Genomic DNA, 23164 nt, shown 5'->3' on the forward strand with positions numbered 1-23164 from the left:
CCACTCACAAGTCAGCTGAGCTAGGATGCTGCAAGGGAGACTGCTCAGATCTCTCCAATCTCATCTTCTCTGGGTCTCAGAAACATGCGAGGAGACAGAAGAGCCTCTTGAAGCCCATTTCAGCTCTGGCCTAAGGAAGGGGAGCATTGGGGGAGTCACCGTAAGTTGTAGGCAGCAGGGGTACTTAATTATTAGACAGTCACGTCACAGGCCATCAAGAACCTGAGACCTCGTGGGAGCTTCCAGCTGCAGGAAAGACTATGGCTAAATGATCTCCAAAAGATCTTTCCCATCCTTTACAAATCTCAGCAAGGAAAGCCCAGGAGTTTCACGAATACTGTCTTCTTGTTTATGTCCCTCTCACTTCTGGGGATGCACTACTCATCCCCAGTATATACTATATATACTCAGGAAGAGGCTCCGAAAGGGACACTGGAGTGACTCCCAGTGAGCTGTCCCACCCCCTGCCTTGCTAAGACAGGGAAGCATGATTACAGCGGTTACGGTGATTACAGTGGTGGGCTGGGTGGGGGGCACTCTCTGAGCCTCACCTTTTTCATCTGGGAAGCTCACTCCCATAGACCCATTCAATCCTGAACCAGTCTGAGGTGTTAGGTTGGTCAGAACGCCAAGAGGAGTTCCAGGGGTCTGGAATTTGCCCAAGGGCCATCCCGAGGCAAGATTTGGGCCCGGACCTGACCAAAGGAGAGTCCTGACTGCATTCCTGGCCTCTTGCACCCCTGGCTGCCAGGCCCTGGTGCGAGTGCTGCTGGCTTCTGAAACCTGTTATCTGCAACATAATCATGGGGCCCCCATCGCAGGTCCTCCTGCCTCGTGCTGCTGCTGGGACCCCATCCTTTTCCTCACCCCTCACCCTCACTAGCAGTCACCAAGGACTTTGGGTCCTTCTCTGCTTATCGGGAACCTCTGTAGCCTTCCTGTCACCTTGGAGAAAAGGTGCCTCCCTTGAACACCACGTGAAGCCCCTAGTGGGGGCCAAAGGGGCCTGGCTTTGCACACCTGCTCTGCATCGATGGCTGAGTGCACTGGGGCAGGTCCCTCCCCATCCCTGAGCTTCAGTGATCGTGTTTGCAAACACTGGTGATCTCTTCTATCGCAGAGGGGTGTTAGGAGGCAGAAGTGATGACATTTGCTCTTGGCAGAAAGGAAGCGCCCAACAGCGATGGCTGAGGTGTGCACATGGCCTCCATCCTTATCAAGGCTTTGGCTGAGTGAAGTGCTTTCACCCGGCAGGCTGTGTCTCCCGGGGCACTCACGGCTGAGTACCTGGCTAAGGGGCAGGGCAACGGTTAACCTCTGTGAGCCTCATTTTCACCTTATAAATTGAAATAACCCTACCTGCCTAATCTCCTCACAGAGGATGCTGGGGACCCTGGCCAGGCTCTGGGGGTACAGAGATGAAAAAGGCAGACAGATCTCTGTCCTGGGGCTTACATTTTAGTGGAGGCAGGGAATGAACAAGTATATGAACAATGTAATTTCAAATATATATTGAGTATAAATACAGAGACTATATATATATACACACACACACACACATATACATACACAGAAAAGATTACATACATACACACCCTCTATATATATACTCTCTCTCTATATATAGATATACTCACCCTCTCTATATAGATATATACTCTCTCTATATATATACAGGCACACACACCCTCTTTCTCTCTTCTCTCTCTGTATATATATATATGTATATGTATATACACTCATCTTCTCTCTATAGATATACTCGCCCTCTATAGATACATACACTCTATATATATAGATATACTTGCCCTCTATATATAAACACACACACCCACTTTCTCTCTGTATATACACACACCCTCTCTCTTTCTCTCTCTCTCTATATGTATATGTATATATACTCGCCCTCTCTCTATATATGTATGCACACATACACACCTTCTTTATATATACTCACTCTCTCTATATATATGTATATACACTCATCCTCTCTATAGATATGTACTCTCTCTCTATATATATATATACTCACCCTCTTTATATATATATACAGACACACACACCCTCTTTCTCTCTTTACATATATATTCTCACACACCCTCTTTCTCTCTCTATGTATATATATGCACACACACATATATATACATACACACACACCCTCTCTCTTTCTCTGTATATACTCACCCTCTCTATGTATATACACACACATACACACCCTCTCTGTCTCTCTCTCTCTTTCCCTCTCTCTCTCTCTATATATATATATACTCACCTATCCTCTCTCTCATATATATATGCTCACTCTCTCTATATATATATGTATACTCACCCTCTGTCTATATATAATCACCCTCTCTCTATATATAATCACCCTCTCTCTCTCTCTCTATATATATATATATACATATACACCATCTCTTTATATATGTATATACACACCGTCTCTCTCTGTATATATACACACACACACATACCCTCTCTCTCTCCCTCTCTTTCTATATATATATATACACACACACACCATCCCTCTCTATATATACACATACCCTCTCTATATATACATATACTCTCTCTATATATACACCTCTCTCTAGGGCTCTCTCTCTCTCTCTCTATATATATATATACACACACACACAGATATATATACTTACCCTCTCTATGTATACACATCCTTTCTGTTTATACATATGTGTGTATATATACTCACCCTGTCTTGCTCTCTCTCTCTATATATATATACTCTCTCTTTCTCCATATATATGTGTAAACTCACCCTGTCTCTCTACATATATGTATACAATCTCACCCTCCCTCTCTATATATACCTATTCTCTCTATATATGTACACACCTTCTATATATACACACACATATACACACACCCTCCCTTTCTATATATACATATACTCACCCTCTGTATATATACATGCATTGTCTCTATATATACACACCTCTCTTTTATATATATATATACACTTACCCTCTCTATATACACACACCCTCTCACTCTTTCTCTCTCTATGTGTATATATATACTCACCCTCTCTTTTTCTCTTTATATATACATATATATATTATATATATATGTATACACTCACCCCCTCTGTCTACATATATATGTACAATCTCATCCTCTCTCTATATATAGATAGATAGATAGATATTCTCTCTATATATATATACTCACCCCCTCTCTTTCTACATATATGTACAATCTCACCCTCTCTCTCCATATATATATATACATATTCTCTCTATATATATATTCTTACCCTCTCTCTATATATACATATTTTTATACAATCTCACTCTCTGTATTTATATACATATTCTCTCTCTTTCTGTCTATATATATATATATATATATATATATATATACACTCACCCTCTCTGTCTCTACACATATATATACAATCTCACCCTGTCTATATATATACACATATTCTCTCTCTCTCTTTCTATGTGTGTGTGTATATATATATACATATATATACACACACACATACACACATATGCACACCCTCTCTCTATATGTATATATACTCAAAATCCATGTTTTTACCCACGGCTCACAAACAGTAAACTGAGGCTTGGAGAGAGTCAGTGCATTTGCCCAGGTCCACATGGCTGGACCCAAGCCAGCTGTTTGTACGGAACCCGTGTCCTTTCCAGAGCATCTCCCTGCCTCTGTCAAAACACAGCCACTTCTGGGAGCAGCAGGGCATTGTGCCTGGTCAGCTGTTACTCCTCAATGAGAATGGATTTCCTGGCATTCTCCAGGGGCAGCAGACAGCCATCTCCATAGTTTGCTCCAGGCCAACCGGGATCCAGGCACCCTTGAGCCTTGTACCATGCCAGCTGGGTGACTGACATTTGTTCTAGAATCTCTAAAGTTTGCCTTTATGCAGCTGGCTGTGAAGCTGGTATTTTGAGATCCCTGACAGAATCTTAAAAAGAAGAGACAAGTGAAGCAGGGGGCTGGATTTAGCATTCCTCCTCCTGGGCCCTTTAAACCCTGGTGTTTGACCTTGAAACTCCTTGAGGGGAGGTCTGGTACCTCCCTGTTGTCCACCATATTCCCAGAGTGGCCGCCAGCCCCCAGCCAGCTGCTCAGAAAAGCCCAGGGTCCAGGAGAGCCACAGTAGCATTTCTCACATGTCTGCTTTCCTGCAGCTGTAGAAGAAATGCATTTGGGACCAGTGCTGAAGATTGCGGTGGTGGCTTTTTCTTTAGGAACTATAGGTTCTTTAGGAACCAGTCATCCACTCTTTATCAGAGCTGGAGAGATGCTGTCCTCATGGCCTTCCCAAGGTCCCTGCATCTGTACCTCCGGGCCTGTTAGGATACCCACCACTTCTCAGGGGGAATTCTTTGGAAGGTCTAAATCTTCAGTTATTAGGCACAGCCAAGTTCACTGTCTGTTTTTTAATTGATATAGAACATTGAGGAAATGCCCTATCACAGTTTCAACCTCAGCGCGATTATATTTGGGGCCAAGTCATTCTTTGTTGTGAGGGGCTTTCCAGAGCATTGCAGTATTTAGCAGTATCCCTGGCCTCTACCTGCCAGATGCCAGCAGCACCTGCACCCCGAGTTGTGACAATCAAAAATGTCTCCAGACGTGGACAAATGTCCCCTAGGGGCCAAAATCACCCTGGTTAAGAATCATCGCATTGCTGTTAAATGGGTGATTCTGGGTGTTGTAAACTGAACAAGGTCCCCCCGGCCCCCTGAGATGTGAAAGCCTCAGAATAAAAAGACTTGCTTAATACTGTAACCTTAGGCAAATTCTTTTACCTCCCTGAGCCTCAATTCCTTCCTCTGAAAAATAGGGACACTGACAGGCATTCTCTTGGGATTATTGTCCCATTAAATTCAATGAAATAACATATGCACAGAGTCTGGCATACATAATGTCTGACGCACTGAAACATTCAGTAAATGCGAATTCCTTTTCTTCCCTGTCTTTAACCCCAAGGTTTTCTTCCTAAATGACAAAGGCATAAATGAATGCTCCCAGGGAACTCCCTTTCCCGTGTTTGGAGAGCATTGTGGGAGATCATGGCGGCTAGCAACGGGGGTTATGATCCCTTCCCTTGTTTGCCTACTTAAGAATCCAAGAATAGCTGTGGACTCATTCATGAGAAAAATACCCACACAGTTTTGCATGTAATTCCAGAAGTACCAAACCAAATCCCTGCTCTGCCCTTAGGGAGCTAGCATTCACCATGGAACATAGTAGAAATAAAAAACCAAAAGCAAGAGAAAAGTTGATCAAGATGGTGCAAAATGCTATGGTGGAAAAAAAGCAAGAAGGCAGGAGGGAGTCTTGAGGGGTATCTTAGTCCATTTTCTGCTGCTATAATACAACAGACTGGGTAATTTATAAAGAATAGAAGCATATTTGGCTCATGGTTTTGGAAGCCGAGAAGCTGAAGATTGAGAAGCTGCATCTGGTGAGAGCCTCTTTGCTGTGTCTTAACATAGCAAGAGTGGGGAGAGAGAGAGAGACAGAGCTCAGGCCAAACTATTTTTTTTTTTTTTTTTTTGAGACAAGAGTCTCACTCTGTCATCCAGGCTGGAGTGCAGTGGCTCAATCTCAGCTCACTGCAACCTCCACCTCCCCAGTTCAAACAATTCTCCTGCCTCAGCCTCCCAAGTAGCTGGGACTACAGGTGCGTGCCACCACACCCGGCTAAATTTTTGTATTTTTAGTAGAGATGGGGTTTCTCCATGTTGGCTAAGCTAGTCTCAAACTCCTGACCTCAAGTGATCTACTCACCTCAGCCTCCCAAATTTCTGGGATTACAGGCATGAGCCACCGTACCCAGTCCAAACTACCTTTTAAAAGTCAGGAACCCACTCCCTGGATAACCAACCCACTTCTGTGTTAACTGCACCAATCCATTCAGGAGGCAGAGCCCTCATGGCCTAACCACCTCTTGAAGGCCCCACCTCTTAACACAATGCTGTAATGGTGATTAAGTTCCCACCATATGAATTTTTGGGGGACACATTCAAACCATGGTAGGGAGTTGCAGTTTTAAGTGTGGTGGTCGGGGAGGGCCTGGCTGAGAAGCTGATCATTGCATAAAGGTCTTGGTGAGAAGGTGACATTTGTGTAACAACGCAGGGATGCTAGGGGAAGAGCATTCCAGGCAGAGGAACTAGTCAGCTGTGTGCAGCTCCCCAGATCCCAGCTTCCTGACTCTTTCCTTCCCAGCTCCTTCTTCCTGGCTTGTTCCCATCAGCAGGTAGCCAGGGTCAAGGTTCTCCCATTTACACAGCACAGGCCCTGGACCCTGCATCCTCTCCTGAAGCTGTCCCTCCTCTCCTTGTCTCATCTTCTCCAAGCTTCCCGAAGGCAGGCCACTTGCTCTCCTCACTCTCCCACCACCTGCTTTCCTCCCAAATCAGCCCCAGCGTTGAAACATATATATATGTTTATGGCAGGGCAGCCCTGCCAGCCCTTCCAAGGACTGTAGCTTTTACCCAGGGTGACTTAGCACATCAATGAGGACAGGCTGGCCATGCTGCAGTTTAAAATACCTACACAGTTCCAGTGGCCCTAAGCATTTTCGATTTACTTCATGCTCGTTGCTTGTGAGTCAAGGGTCCCTGTGGAGCAGCCTCTTCCTGGAGCATGAGTGAGCACAGTCTTCCGCCCGGCAGGGCCACACAGCCCTTCTGCTCACATGCCTGGCCAGAGCAAGTCTCAGCCACACCTCAGTGAAGCAGGGTGGGCGTGTACATCCTCCCACGCAAAAGGCGTTGAAAATCAGTGACCCTTGATGGTCCACCAGGCACTGGAAGCCACGTGGAGGGAAACATTGTAGCTTAATCATGTTGGCTGCTGTAGTGTGGATAGAGTGTTGGGAGGAGGGCAGACGCAGAGAGGCCAGTTAGGAGGCCATTCCAGCAATTCAGGCAAGAGAGATGGAACAGAAGTGTCGTCAGCTTTGCAGTGGCTTGAACACTCAGGCAGGGCCTCCCCAGGGTGGGTCCTCGGCTGTGTAGACCCACAAATTTGACTTTGTCAGTGCTCACAGAGATGATCAGAGGGCTGACATGTGATAACCAAATTAATAAGAAACTGATGTATAAGCCTCAATGATAATGATTTAATTTGTGTTTGAGGATGGAGAGAGATCTTTCCCAGTGGTTCAAAAAATAATCTGAGTTTTGGATTCAGACAAGCCCGTGTTCAAATTCTAGTTCTACAACTTTTTAACTGCTTCATGTGGAAAAGTTACTTAATTAGCCTGTGGGCCTCAGTCTCTTCATCTTGAAATCAGTCTGCTGCTGCTGCATGGTAGGGAAGAGCAATTGAGTTAATGTAACAATTGAGTTATGTGCAGTGCCTAGCATAGAGTCTGGGTCAAGGTGGCTGTTCAGTAGACGGAAGATATCACTGTTATTGAACTTACTAGAAACTAGCAGATGACATGATATGCATGAAGTCAAAGGCAAAAAAAGAGATCTTTCATAGAAACCATGCTAAGACCTGATATTCTTTCTCCCTTGGCCCACTCACTTACGTTAAAGAGCTTTTTGTCCAGCCAGAGGATGGTGTGATTGCTCAGATTGTGGCTTTCCTGAGATATCCAAATCCTCCTTTCTTATGTTTACACCAGATCACTTCGATCAGTCTTAGGTTTTTCTTGATCTCCTCAGCCACATGTATGTCAGTCCTGAGGGCTAGGGCCACAAATGTGATTGCCATCTCTTCTCTTTGACCCTTCTTCTTCTTCTTCTTCTTTTTCTTTTTTTTTTTTTTTTTCTGAGATGGAGTCTTGCTCTGTTGCCAGGCTGGAGTGCAGTGGCATGATCTTGGCTCAATGCAACCTCCACCTCCCAGGTTCAAGCGATTCCCCTGTCTCAGCCTCCAGAGTAGCTGGGACTACAGGCACGTGCCACCACACTCAGCTAATTGTGTTTTTGTATTTTAGTAGAGACAGGGTTTCAGCATGTTGGCCAGTATAGGATGGTCTCAATCTCCTGACCTTGTGATCCACCTGCCTCGGCCTCCCAAAGTGCTGGGATTACAGGCGTGAGCCACTGCGCCCGGCCTCTTTGACCCTTCTTAAGTGTCCATCTGGAGATGTCAGAGGTGCATTAAAGTGACCCCTTGTGGAAACCTCACATCTGGATCACACCCTCTTCAAGTACAGAAATGTAATGAAAATGAGTATGTCAGTGCTTATGAAAGACTATGCACAAAGCAACCCGTTAGACCTGAAATTATTTGCCATTAAAATGGCAAAACCACGATTACTTTTCACCAGTGTAATATTTCCTGTGTACATATTTTCAGCAAAAGTTTTAAAAGAAGATTGCTTTTTTTGTTGCTTTCTCATTAGCACTAAGGAATTTAATTCTGACTGATAACCAGGTAGTGCCCTGCATGTGAAGACCACATCTAGAAGTACAGCACTGAATGTAGAGTAGGCATTGAATTTGGAGACAGGCCCTTCTAATTTGCATAGACACCCACCAAGCTTTTCAAGAAGGATGGCTGATCCTGACCGGTGGTGTGCTGGTAAATGTTTAACAACCAACATTTAGCAGGATTTGGTGGAGCTCTGGTTTGTACCATTTGCCAACTGCTGTGGTGTAAACACTCCCACCAGGCCTGTTTGAAGCCCGCAACATGACATCAGCCAGCTGCAGTTTAACAATTGGCCAGCTCCAGCACGTGCAGATCCAGATTCTGGGGAGTGAAATAGTCTCAGGTTTCAGTATGAGCTCTCTTGCTTACTAGCTGTGTGGCCTTGGGCAGGTTATTTAACGGCTTTGAGCCTGGCTCATAGAAGGCATCAGGATTCTTGTTTTCTTCCTTCTTCATTGCCCAAATAGGAAAGTACCTTTGTCACATCACTCCCTTGCCATGTCTCCTGTGGGAAGGCGAGGACGGGAGACAGTGGGTTATGCTTAGAGAGGCGGTGGACACAGCTGCCTTATCCTTTTCTGGGAACATTTCCAAGAAGAGACTGGACTTTTTTAAAATGTGGGAAGACAGAGGGAAGTTTGACAGATGGAAGGGGAAGAATTGCTGTCTAAAAGGAACTCATTGTGGGAAAAATACAAAATAGGAATTTGAAGAGCAGATGGTGGAGATCCCCCAAATGTTAGCTTCCCCAGGAGGGAGGGAGGGAGGGGGCCAGGGTTGAAAGAGGGAGATGTTGTCCTTGATGTGCAGACCGACAGATAACCAGCTAAGCCTGTGTCCTGTTTGGGGCATCTCTAGAGGCCCAGCCCACTGGGGTATAATGCCATAGAAGTTAGGTGAGCATGCAAATGTCAGGATATGGCTGTGGCCACATCCACATCTCTTCACTGCTGTTTCGGTTTCCTCATCTATAATATGGGGATAAGAAACCTGGCAGGAAAAGGCTGCCATAAAGAGCTCAAGAAATGGCAGGAAGAGAACTGGGGAACAGCTAAAGGTGGGGTGTGAAGAAGGACAGAGCAGATCCCAATCCCGACTATCACACAGAGCCAGGAGGAGAAGCACAAAAGCAGTCCTCCGAATGCTGCACGACCTGAGTGACAGCTCTCCACTGGGACTGATTTGGGAGGAAAGCAGGTGGTGGGAGAGTGAGGAGAGCAAGTGGCCTGCCTTCGGGAAGCTTGGAGAAGATGAGACAAGGAGAGGAGGGACAGCTTCAGGAGAGGATGCAGGGTCTAGGGCCTATGCTGTGTAAATGGGAGAAACTTGACCCTGGCTACCTGCTGATGGGAACAAGCCATGAAGAAGGAGCTGGGGAGGAAAGTCAGGAAGCTGGGATCTGGGGAGCTGTGCACAGCTGACTCTTTCCACTTCTGTCCTGCCTCATGCTTAGGTCCCTCTTCATCAAGTGTGTTTCCGACACCTGACTTAGCGGTGGGGCTGAGCTGACACTCTCGGGCAGAGGGCGGATGAGGCAGGGCTGGGCCTGCACCTCCCATTCTGCAAAACACATTCCTGCAGTTGAGCCCAGCTCTGGCTCAAGGGCAGTTGGTGACCATCTCTAGGCACTCCTGCGGCTTTCTGGAGTATGCCTTCCCCCAGGTGCTGTGTTCAGCCTACGGGGAGCTTTGGACATTGTTTCCTCCTTCAGGTTCCCTTATTGGAGATGTGTCGGGGCTCCCATATGCTGGCCCCCTGATGCAGCTCCACCCTGGCCCATCCCGGTCACAGCCTTCCTGCCTGGCCTGACCCCTTCCGCGGCACCTCCTTGCTCTCCTGCCTCACCTGCTCCCTCCAGGTTCTAGGATCTCATCCTTTGCAAGACGCCCTGTCACTGTGCCTCTCATTCGGTAGGGCACCCATATTCACACGTTTTGCTTTGTTCCCCAACTGGCTATGACCCCTGGGAATTGAAACCACAAAACAGGACGTTCCCTGATGACTGCCTTTCTGGCTCTGTGTCATCGGTCATAAGGTGTGGCCATTCCATTTCTGGAACCTGAGACCCCAGGGCTGGTGATCAGAGCCCAAAGGCCTTTTCTCCAAGCCTTTATCTGGGGAGTTGCCCTTCCCCAGCCCCCCAGCACCAGGGAGCTCTGGCCCAGTGACTTCCCAGCCAGCTGCACTGCACTAAGGTCAGCTCAGTGGGCATGCTGCCAGCCCTGCCTCCTGGTCTGCACCAGGGAAAGGGAGCTGTGAAAGTCACTGCTCAGAGCTTGTCACAGCCAAACGTGGAGCGTGTAACAATTTCTAGTCTGATCTTCGGAATGCAGACAGTGATGGAACTGGAAGCGGAAGGGAACCATGGAGGCTCCCAGGCCTGTCCAGGAATTTCACTGGGGGCTTCCACAGCTGGTTCCTGTGTGCTTGGGTCTTACCTAGGAGAATGCATTGACTTTTGAGTTGACTTCAGACAAGACGGAAATTTTCCAAGTGAACCACTGCAGAGAAGGAAGAACCTGTACTCCCTCCTTCTGTAACAGAACACACAGCAAGCTTTGAAGATGAATCACTTGGCGGTGGTTGTGCACAGTTCTGTCCACATGTTATGCGTCTGCTCAGGCTGCAGTCACAGAGCCCTGCAGATCAAGGTGCTACTGGTCTGGAAAGTCTCTCCTGAGGCATCTCTTCTTGGCTTGTAGATGCCTGTCTTCTTGCTGTGTCCTCATGTGGTCATCCCCCTGTGTGTGTACCTGTGTCCTAATTTCCACTCCTTAGAAGGACCCAGTCACACAGGATTAGGGCCCACCCTAATGGCCTCGTTTTACCTTAATCACCTCTTTAAAGGCCCTGTCTTTAAAGGATAGGGCCATGGATTTTGTGGGGGGACACAAGTTAGCACCTACCTCCCCAGGCCCTTCTCAATAAGAAAATGCATGTAGATGCTCAGTGAATCCTGCCAGGTTCTCCAGGACAACCAGGTGCACAGTTGGGGAGGGTTCAGAGCAAGAAGTGCATCTTCTGTCCTGGCTTCCCATCTCCCGCCCCAGTTGAGTCCCCAGAATTCACAGGCTGTCCTCAAGTCACCCTTCGCTGATGGCCCTCTGAGGAAGAATTGCAGTGACAGTCCTGTGGGGGCTGCAGGATTTGTTCAGGGAAAAGAAGCAGAAGTGGCTGAGCCATGAACATTTGGTCCCTTGGCCAAACATAATGATGTAGACAATGTCACAGACGGTCCAGATGAGTTCCTGGGGGGCAGGCTGAAGACACGTTCACCGATGCACTCCATCACAGGTTTTTGAGTCCCACCAGGGCAAGGGCTACCCTCTGTTGAGCATCCACTAGAAACCTGTTCCCAAATGGGATCCTGAAGTGGGCCTGGCTTTCCTGGTCTCTTCTCAGGGATTGACTCAGCCCACCAGCTGCACCAACTCTGGTCCCAAAAAATGTGCCCATAGCCTTGGATAGAATGGGGAATACTTTGGTGATGAGGTGGATTAGAAAGTGATGGGGGTAAGAGTTTTGACCTCCCCCAGGCAAGTCCCCTCCTTACAGGATCACTCTCGCCCCTGTTGCTGGCAGAGAGAGAGGGGCAGGCACATCAGGGGCCCGAGGCCTGTACACCCACTCCCCATTGCTCTGTGTGGCCAGAGGTGTTCTTCTTGGTCTTGGGCAGGTGGTGGAAGTTCACCTTCTCCTTTCACTATTTGGAGCATTTCACAGTGTCAAGGATATGGCCTGGCGTTCGAACCCTGAAGAGCCAATGGCTGGACACCAGAACAGGCTCCCACCATTGGAGATGGCTGATGACCTTTAGTACAAAGGATCTTGAGAAAGGTGTTGCCTGCTGGATATCTGGAAAGCTGAACTGACAGAGGGACCAGACGGAGAAAGGATGGAGAGTGGGAGCAGCGTGACATGGCAGGAAGCATGCTGTCCTCATAGAGATGGCCAGTGGTTCTCAGGACAGTCTTAAGCCAGCCACCCAAGCACCTGCACCTCTGCTTCCTGCGGAATGGGTGGGTGAAGTGGATGGTCTGGGAAGCTCCCCTGGATAGAAGGTTTTGGCCATTCATAACTTGACCAAGTCAGGAACAGATGAAGCAGAGACTTAAAACTGGGCTGGCCATTAGCTCACCAGCAGACTCCCCAGTCAGATGCCTGGAATCACAGTCTTCCATGGGAACATTTCCCAAGCCCTCCTTGTAAGTTAGCAGTGTTGTCTTGCAACACTGAGGAATGTCTGTGCAGTACCCTTGGGCGAAATTCTAGAAGCCCCAACTGCAGTGCCTGGTCGGCTGAAACAAGAGTAGCTTCAGCACCACCGCCATGAAGGGAGTGGCAGGAACAGAACACCAGCCTTCAAAACCGCAGCGACACTCCTGGAAATGGGGTAGGTAACTCTGAAGGTGGAAGAATGGAGAAGAAGTCTATTTGGCTTTGCAACTTGTGGCTGATGAGCATTTGAATTCCCGTTTATTCATTATTGGTGTGAACGGGGCCAATGCCACAGCACAGAGAACAGCAAAATCAGAACAGCGAAGTCTGAGGGTGATCCTAACTCTGCACCCCAAGTCTGTTCAAAGCATGCTCAGAGCTGGACTGGATCTGACCAGGCCCCAGCAGAAGCTGAGCTGCTCCTTCTTGCTTTATGAACTCAGCACTCATGCTTTTCTGAGTAGAAGGTATAGAGTTTGCTTTATTAGAAGGAACACAACAATCAAGCCTTCTTCCCACCCAGCTCCCATAGAACTCCCATCTGATTACTATGGGTTGGCAGGACCTACCAGATGTTCATGATTAACATCAAGCAATGAATTCAGCTGGAGAGCAAGGATGTCATAGGATGTTTAATGGCATTTTTTGAGGGTGCTTCAGTGCTGGGAATAGCCTGGTCCAGACTATGAAGATGTGATTTCAGCCAGGCATGGTGACTCATGCCTGTAATCCCAGCACTTTGGGAGGACAAAGTGGGAGGATTGTTTGAGCCAAGAGTTCGAGATCAGCCTGGGCAATGTGTTGAAACTCTGTCTCTAGGCCGGGTGCAGTGGCTCATGTCTATAATCCCAGCACATTGGGAGGCCAAGGTGGGCAGATCACTTGAGGTCAGGAGTTCAAGACCAGCCTGGCCAACATGGTGAAATCCTGTCTCTACTAAAAATACAAAAATTAGCCAGGCTTGGTGGTGTGCACCTGTAGTCCCAGCTACTCCAGAGGCTGAGGCAGGAGAATCACTTGAACCTGGCAAGTGGAGGTCGCAGTGAGTGGAGATCACGTCACTGCACTCCAGCCTGGGTGACAGAGTGGGACTCCATCTCAAAAAAAAAAAAAAAAAAAAGAATAACTCTGTCTCTACAAAAAATAAAAATAAAAATGTTAGCTGGGCTCACTGGCGCATGCCTGCAGTCCCAGGTATGGGAGATGGGAGGATCACTTGAGCACAGGAGGTTGAGGCTTCAGTGAGCAATGATTATGCCTCTGCACTCCAGCCTGGGCGACAGGGTAAAACCCTGTCTCAAAAAAAAAAAAAAAAAAAATGTAATTGCACATCCTCTGCCCTCCAGAAATCTGCAACCTACATCACGTTACTCCTAAGGGGAGTTCTCCCTGCTGCACCCTAACAGACAATGTGAGCACTAAAAGGTTCCCTGACCAACCATGTGCAACCACTGCAGACACACATGAGATGTCCTGTGCGTGCCACAAGTGAGGCAGGACATGTGTCATGTTCAGAACTTTCTGGAAAAGAAAAGGAAAATTGCCATGAATGCTCTTTGGATGTTTTCCGGATAGATTCCATGGAGAACTTGGGATCGTGTTGCCCCTGTTTGTTTCAAATCTCCATGGTTGTTATTACTATGAAAGAGACACACATGCCCATTGTAACAGTTAACAGGTTTTTTTATTGCACCATACTGTTGTGCAAGCTAGGACTCTGAGCATCATTTGAGATGATGGAAGGAGGGGACCTTTGTGAGACGGGTGAGGCAGAGCCAGTTCTGGGAGAGTGTCAAGTGGCAGAGAACTTGGATTCTTCATCGGGCTTTGGAGAGTTGTGGGGAGTTGGGCAGTTCCCGGGGAGAGACAAGCAGAAGCCTGGTGGTTTAGGGAAGTTTAACTGGTGTCTTGATGAATGGGGCTTCTGGATCTGATCTTTGAGCTTAAGGGAGAAAATGACTGGGTAACTTTTATTTCAACCTGGAAGAATGTCGTGGAGGAATTGTGCTCCGTGGGAGGGTAAGGCTTTACCCTCCTTACCCACGTGGGTGGGTAAGGAGGTCATTGCCAGTGGGACAGCATTCGGCCTCCTGTTGCATTTACTTACATTTAGTTGTGAAATTTTGGGAGAAAAGACCAACAAAAGAGGCCCCAGATGGACTGTGGAACTGATGCACGGGGAGTTGGGGGTTGGTGATGGGGGAAATCTTGCTTAAACGGAGATTGTATGACAGCACTCGAATAATGACTGGTTATTCTTGGGTGGATTTGGGGAGACTTCAGTAACAATGGATTGTGTTTCATTTGGTTTAGTTGCAAATATCAAGTAGTCAGAGTTGGATATAAAATTGCTCTATGGCAATATGAGTATGACTTGGGATTAGGCACACTCAGACTCTCTGAATATTTGCCCGTTGTGGGAGGAAATGCAGGGAGTAAAGTGCAGAGGCCTTGGAAGCCTCAGAAAACCAGTAAGGGGAAGAGGCACCCCCAAAGCCCAAGTGACACCATGTTGAACCCAGAGGGCAACCAGAGAAGGACAGAGCTTCACAAGTCAAGGCTTAAGAGCACTTTGAGCAGCAGTCGGTTGAAAAAAGCAACAGGGATTGTGGAGAGGCCGAAAAGACCAGAGTGGGTGAGAGAGGAAGTCTGTGAAACGGGCGGGATATCCCAGTGTCCTGGATCTTGGTGGCCTTGGGTGGCAGGTCAGGGAGAAGCTAACTGGAAGAAGGTTCAGGAAAGGGCCTTTTGGGACTTTGAGTGAGGTGAGGAAAAGGCAGAAGCATGATTCCAGCACCTCAGAGGAGAACAGTGTGGAACTCAGGGCAGTGGGTAAACCCTTGGTCTTCACAATTGGCGATTCCTCCTGTGGGCTCCTCTGAGAGCACAGGCTGCTGGTGACATGGACACCAATGCCAGCCGCACATCTGTGTGCCACAAGAATCGCATGATTCTTTAAGATGGAACCCACAAAGGCCTGCCCACGGCAGACGTGGCCCCACCTCTCCGCCCCCTAGCAAAACACACTGGCTCAGTATCACCCTTGAGCTACTGAGCTCCCAAAATGGCAAATGGGGTTGTTGAAACAAAAGCTCCATCTCCCAAGTTGTCAGCGTAGGGAGCAGCTGTGACCTCCAAGTTCGGTTCCTGATGCTGTGTTTCTTTCTCCCTCCTCCTTTAGATCGTGGTGTATGTGGGCGTCTCCTCAGCCGGCAGCTTCGCTGTGCCCTGCGGTTGATGTCCCAGGTTTTGACTGTGTGGGTTTGTGTCTTTCCGGCAGGTGTCTCCTCTGTGACTTCCCTGATGTCCCTGGCTTGGGTGCTAGCCTCCTATCACAAGCTTCTGCGGGACTCCAGGGACGACAAGAAGAGCATGAGCTACAGAGGGGCCATCATCCAGGTCTTCTGGCGCCTCTTCACCATCTCATCCCGAGTGATATCTTTTGCCCTCTTTGCTTCCATCTTCCAGCTCTATTTTGGGATCTTCGTGGTGGTTCACTGGTGCGCCATGGCCTTCTGGATCATCCATGGCGGAACAGACTTCTGCATGTCCAAGTGGGAGGAGATCCTCTTCAACATGGTGGTAGGGATTGTGTACATTTTCTGCTGGTTTAACGTCAAGGAAGGGCGGACTCGATATCGAATGTTTGCATATTATACGATAGTCTTGACCGAGAATGCTGCCTTGACGTTCCTTTGGTATTTTTACAGAAACCCGGAGACCACTGACTTCTATGCGGTGCCAGCACTGTGTTGTGTCTTTATTAGCTTTGTGGCTGGGATCGCACTGATGTTCTTATACTATGGCGTGCTGCATCCCACGGGGCCACGAGCTAAGGTCCTTGCCAGCTCCTGTTGTGCCGAGCTGCTCTGGGGCATCCCTTTGCCCCCCGATGTTGAGCCCATGGCGCCTGAGACCCCTGGGTACCGGGGGACCCAGGTTACGCCCACCAGAGCCGTAACGGAACAACAGGAGGATCTCACGGCTGACACTTGCTTGCCCGTTTTCCAAGTGAGACCCATGGGGCCCCCTACCCCGTTGGGGCGTCCTTACCTCCCAGAAGGGCCCCTCATTAAGATTGACATGCCAAGAAAGCGATACCCAGCTTGGGATGCTCATTTCGTAGACAGGAGGCTGAGAAGGACTATTAACATTCTACAGTATGTCACCCCCACCGCAGTAGGCATTCGATATCGAGACGGACCACTCCTCTATGAGTTGCTACAGTATGAGTCTTCACTCTAAGAGCATCTTGACCAAGTTGAGAAGGGGACCTTAAGTTTGGTTTGCGGCAAACACCACTTGCAAGAAATATAACCCTCCCTTCCCCCAATACACAGAACCACCGCCGCCACCACCAACACCGCCACACCAACACCACCACTACAAAAAAAAAAAAAATTAATAAGTCACAACCCCTTCAAATAAGCTTTCTTTCCAGTCGCTGTATGTATACAAAGATATTCTCTATGTTTTGTAAGTAAAAACAAAAAGAAAACCTTTCTTTTGTTTTTTACACATAAGAAACAGTATTGAAAAATCCCACGCTATGGTTCATAGGGTGGAGAAGGAGGAGTTATCTCCACTCCAAAAGAAAAAAAAAGTTTTTTACCTTACACCAAGTGTAGATCATTTATGGGATTGGTGCTGATTGAAAGAACAAAACAAAACAAAACAAACACAAACAAACAAAAAACCTTCAACTGCCTTATGCCCTTAGGTGCTGAGTTTCATTAAGTACTGTCACGTTTTCTCATGCAAGACTCTCTGGTGATTTTTGCACCAGAAGAGGGAAAATTAAACAATTAAATGAAACAAATCTAAAAGTGAAACGAAAACCAACCAACAAATACAACACAAAGCAATTATTCTTCCTATCTGATTATTTGTATTGAAGAAAACAAATTTACCAAAAGCAAAAGCATAAAACCCCTCCCTCTTTTCAGTTTCTCCCCTCCTCTCCTGACCTTCTCCCCACTTTGCAGAGCCTTCTAGGAGCTCAAGGGCTGTTTGAAACTCAAATGGCTGGAGAAGCTACTTGAAGGCTGACTATGTGCCATTTTAGCATTTGCCTAGCAAGAATCACATTCGTTTCCCAGTGAAAAGCAAACCAGAACAAAACAAAAAGCCACCCCAATAATTCGGTAAGGACAGGATATTCTAAAGCAAATTAAAGGAGATTTCTGTACACATAATCAGTAATAATAAAACTCAGCATAGTAGCAAAAAGAACGACATCAATTTAAAGGCACAATACTTAATCAGTGACTGGCAACAACGATTAGTTCCATCATTTTAAGGCTGTGAATGGTAGACATTTATCACATGTGATATTGTGTAAAGCCTCTTCTGTTTCCATTTGGTGGGAAGCCTTAAATTGATCTGGAAAGAATTCTTCATTTTTCATTTGTGCTTTTTTTAAAAAAATAACACAAAGAGGAAAACTAGAATATATATATATATATACATATATATAAAAAGTCAAAATTGTAATAACTGACCCATTTCAAAGACTGTTTGGTGCTTCTGTCTTTCACCATTGTGGTTGGCTGAAAATCATTCAGCTCACCTGGTGCATCTGGGTTGAATGGGAAATTTTGTGTGTGTAGTATGTGTGTGTTTGTGTGTGTATGTGTGTGTGTGCCCATAGCACACGTATATATGTGTGTGTCCCTGCTGCAAAGTCTTGCCAGAGATATACAAAACTGATGTAAGACAGACTTGGATCACGGCTTGGTTCAGCAGAGCATGGGGGCGGGGGCTCTGGAGTGGCGGGGAAGGGATGCTGCCTGCCCACGAGCCCTGGTTTGGGTGGCAAGACTCACACCAGCAGCGGACTCCAGGCCTTAGAGGCCATGCCATTTGGGTGAGGATTTGATTCCGCTGTTTATTTTCTCATTGTATCAAGTCGAATTTCTGCAGGTGTTGCAAGTATGTTCAACCATTTAAAAATTTTTTATTTTTCAAAGTATTGTTCCTTTAAAGAATATTTCTGTTCTAGGGCATCGTTTCAATCCCATCGTATCTCTACTTGGGCACAAAAAAAAAAGGAAAAGAAAAAAATCATAAAAAAGAGATATATATAAGTATATATATATATATATATATATAGACACACACAATATTTTTAAGTAAATACTGTTAGTCTTTGCTGTGTGTAGCTGCAATTTTTTTTCCAAATATATACCTGTTTAGGGTGCAAGACCTCACATTGAACTATTCTCAACAGAAGTTCAATAACTGAGGGATTTTTTAATGTTTGTGGAGTTTTGTTTTTTTTAAAAAAAAAAAACAATTATTATTCAGTGAGGCTTCTCCTTCCCACCCCCTCATTGTTTATCTAAAACCTTTTTTTTTAAAGAACAAGTTTCAAATATCAGTTGTGAAACTGTATGCTCTCTTCTTTGTCTGGACTTCCTGGACTTCATGCATCCTTACTAAGCATCGTGGTGCTGTCCTCTCCTCGTCCCTGACTCTGGGGTCCCCTCGGGCCTCACTGGTGGGCAGGTGGAGGAGGAGCCCCCAACTCTAGGAAGCAGGACGAACAGAGCACACGCAGGCAGCAGTGAAAACCAGCCAGGAGGGCTCGGCGCGCCCATCAAAGGAACCCACCCGTGGGCCCCTGGAGAGTCACCTGGGAGTTGGAATCTAGTCAGAGGCACTTTTCTGAACCGCACCAGCGTGCTGCCTTGCAAGAGCTTCACACCTGAGCTCCACAGTGTACTCTGCTAGGCTGGGAAGGTGAGGCCATTGGAGGGTGGGGCATCCGCTTTAGCTGGTGGGGTCCCACCTCTTGTCTGCCTCAGGTCTGGGGCTCTGTGCACCTGGAGCTGGCCCATGTCTGTCCTTAGCGCGTCTTCCTTGAAATGCCCTCATGCATCCCCTCGGGACTTCTGCCACTTCTGCTTGTGTGTCTGTTCTTGGATTTCTTTCTTTCTTCTTTCTTTTTGTTTCAGCGCAGTCACGGGTTTTAATTCGCCACCTCTATTTCACTCTTGCACACTTAGTGTGTGTGTGTCCGTGTGTGTGCATCCTGCCATGTTTACATGAAACTTACAAAGAGAATGGTGGATGCTGAGCTGACCGGGAGCGCCAGGAGTTGGGACGGCAACTTCCAAATCAGGGAGGGCCTCCAGGGTCTTAGCCACTAGGAACAAATGAGGAGATCACGGGACATTTCAGCAACCTTTAATTTCACACTTCTCACTTGAAAAGGCATCCTCGCCCCTCTCTGGAACCCCTCCATCATGCCAGTACTTTCTTCACAAAGAAAATGAAAATATGCATCTGTGAGCAGCAGCAGGGAAAGCTGGTTTTGCAGAGATGCAGGAAAAGGAAGAAAAGCAAGGAAAGAAGTAGAGAGCAAGGCAGGGAAGGGGCAGGGGAAACTTGATGGCAAGGACCAGGCCAGCGCTGTCCTCAGTGTCCTCTTGTCATCGGCCTCTAGCAGCTCCCCACACTCCCAGCCACCGTGAAACTCTCTGGCCTCATCTCTCCTGGGGTCTTCTCTTCCCCCAGGCCCTTCCCCTTCCAGTGACTGGTCCTGGGCGTCAAGGCAGGATTCCATACACACTCAGCGCTGAGACCACCTGGGGACTGTGTCTCCAGACCCAGATGACTTTGGTCCTGAAAGCCGGAATCCTTAAGGTTGCCCTGTGACAGGGTCACTCTTTGTCCCACATTAAGTCTTTGTCCCACATTGGACATTAAATGCCCAATGTCCCACATTTTTCATTTGCCTGGTTGCTGCTTCAGCTGCTTCCCAGAGGAATGCCCGTGGTGTTTTTAGGTTTTTTAAAAATTTTAAGTCTCTGGGCCCATTTCTTTCCCAGGACCCCCTGATGAAAAATAATCCATTTCCAGTATTTAGGCCTGGTAAGCACGTTGGTGCCCAGAGATAGAGAATACAAAAACTATCTCCTTTTCATTCCCTAATGACCCCCCCATCAAGTATGCCCACTAAGCCCCGTATTTTATTCCTCTAACCACATAGAACATTTGGCTCTACTTTTTCTTCTCAGAAATTTGGTAGTATCGCCAAACTATAACTAATGGTGTTACAGTTGTTCCTGGAAACTCTGCTTCTCCCTTGCTCAGCAGGTCTGCCTCTTCTCCCAGCCTCTGTGTAAAAGGAAACTTCAGTCCCCTCAGATGACATTAGGATAATGTCCCCTGAGTTCACTGCCTGAAGCCTGTGACATCCGGAATGGGAGCTCCCTGTCTCTTAAGGCCATGATGAGGGGTGCTAGGGAGGCTTCAGTCCATCAGATCAACCCCCTCTGGCCTCACTCACGCTAAAGCTTCCCGTGTCTCTAACACTCTCCTGCACTCTGCCTCTGGAAGGTGTCACCTGGTTCTGCAGGGTCAGGCTTGTCCCAGCAACATGGGTACCAGGATACTGGTAGGACACTCACCCAAGCAGATCTGCGGCCAGAATGAAAGAATGAAAGAGGCGCCATCTCCCTTGCCCAGACATGCCGCCATCACAACACAGCCTTGGGCAGGAAAGACGACATTTCCCCATGGCCTGGGGATCCCCCACACCACACCTCCCCAGGCACAGAATCATTCAAGACCCGATGGTTCCCATGGCTCTAACCCAGTCCCTCCCCAGCCGTGGCCCCTCTGAGTCCCATGATTCTGTCTGGCCCGTGGTCATGAAGGTGATTCCCCCGGCTCGGGGGCGTCTCATGCCACAGATGTCTGACCCTGTCCAGATACGAGCCTGATTCTCAGAAAGAATTTACAGGTTTTAGAAAAGCACCAAATTACATCATTTTCTCCATTCTTCCTCCAGTTTTATTCCCTCCCACTGCACAGTCATAGGGGCAGAAAAGAAGGTCTCTGATGTGGATCTGGTTTGAAGCCGCATTGGGTGGGCCACAGCCTTGCTTCTTCTTGTACATCTAAACCCCTTTGCAGTCTTCGCAAGCTAGATAGAGGAAACACCACCTTTCTTCTCTCCATCTGGTCTGCTCCTTGCTCATGGGAGGGCTAGAACCAACCCCAAGCTTTGATGCCCCCAGACCTTAGCACAGGGTCCTCTCTCCATGATCCAGGGACAGAGCAAGAAAAGCATGACAGTGTGCAGGCTCAGAGCCTTTGGCTTGGAGCAAAGGATATCAGCTCCTAGAAGAGAATGAGGCAGGCCATAGTCTCATGCTCCTGGCTCGCTTGGATGAGCTGTGTTGGGGACTGTCACCTAGCATTCGTTTGGCACAGGTAGTAGCATTTTCTTTGCCAAGAAAAGTGGCTCCTTACTCAAAATGAGCCTTTCCAGGCCTTGTATGTGTGATGACAGCTGCTCTGGATGGTGGCTTCATGATTGAAGGAGGGGAATCTCCTTGTGTACCTTTAATTTGATTTTCTTACCAAGAAGCTAAAATCTATTTCTTCTTTGCCAAACTGAAAAATATTAACACAATCAGATTTGATTGGGGAGGTTGAGATTTAAATTTGGATAGTGTAAAAGGAAGAGAGCTTATTGCAATTAATTTCACCAAGATCCATGTGATACTCTCAGTGTTGACTAGGAAACCGTCGGGGAAATCTGGAGGAGCTTAAAGGAGACCTGGGGAAGACCCTGCAGGAGTGAAATGGAAGGACCCAGAGGGGTGGGCTCACCCCAGGGGCTGGACCAGCCTTACAGGGAGCAGTTCTATTCATTTCTCTCTCAAACATTTATTGGTAACTAGACCCTGTTGGGCAGCCCCCTCATCAAGCACAACACGGTTACCCCTTAGGAAGTGAATGTAAATCAATGTTGGTTCCTCTTATCAAGATCCAGCTGAGAACGAGATGAGCGCAATGGGAACCTCCTTAAGCTTCTGTCCCTTTCTCCTCAGCCCAAACTGGCCATTGTCATAGAAGCAACATTCCATTCTCACTCACAGTTCAACCTCCAGAACATGGAAATGGCAGGGGCCAGCCAATCACAGGTTACAAACCCATGAGCTTGCAAGAGGACTTCCCCCAGCATCCTCAATCAATGTGTGTCTGTTCCAATTTCAAAACATGTGAAAAGGTAAAAAGGCAACTGTACCCTCCCAGAGATTTTTTTTCTATCCCTCTTCACTGGGGAAAAAAAAGATGATGCTTAATCTGAATTCTTGCAGTGGCAACACAAGCCCCTTTCTCACCCATCCTTAGCTATTCTAACCATTTCACTTCTTGCTGAAACGCTGCATCTCGCGCTGTTGGCCAAATATCAAAAGACAAAGGTGCTGCCTTGATCCTGCTGCAGACTCCTTCCTTGGCTCGCCTGGTCCTGTCTGCCTTGTTCAGCTCTCCCTGGCACCATCTGCTCCTTACTCCTGTGGCTTTCCTTGCACTGGCTGGCAGGCCATGGCTGATATATCCTGGAGACAAAGGTCATGAGTGCTATTAATGACAACTCCCGAGGGCAGCAGACGGACCACTGTGGGAGTTCCCCCTGCTCTTGGCCAACACCTTGTGTCAAGGGCTAAGAATAGACCACATCGGAAATGAGCAGGCAGGACCTAGGGACACCTGCCCCAGGCTGCCCCATCACATGCAGACCAGTGCACAGGTCCCA

The 23164-nt window shown here is 47.5% G+C and overlaps 1 protein-coding gene across 1 annotated transcript in view; it reads left to right on the forward strand.

Moving 5' to 3' along the window:
• The window catches only part of XKR6 (XK related 6), a 304315-nt gene extending 285556 nt beyond the window's left edge, over positions 1–18759 (forward strand). Inside the window, exon 3 of the mRNA XM_054498087.2 lies at positions 15890–18759. Coding sequence (XP_054354062.1) covers positions 15890–16854 — 965 coding nt within the window. The 3' untranslated portion in view covers positions 16855–18759. The remainder of the gene's footprint in view (positions 1–15889) is intronic.
• Positions 18760–23164: the final 4405 nt, after the last annotated feature.

Source organism: Pongo pygmaeus, chromosome 7, assembly GCF_028885625.2.
Source record: "Pongo pygmaeus isolate AG05252 chromosome 7, NHGRI_mPonPyg2-v2.0_pri, whole genome shotgun sequence".
Classification (NCBI taxonomy): domain Eukaryota; kingdom Metazoa; phylum Chordata; class Mammalia; order Primates; family Hominidae; genus Pongo; species Pongo pygmaeus.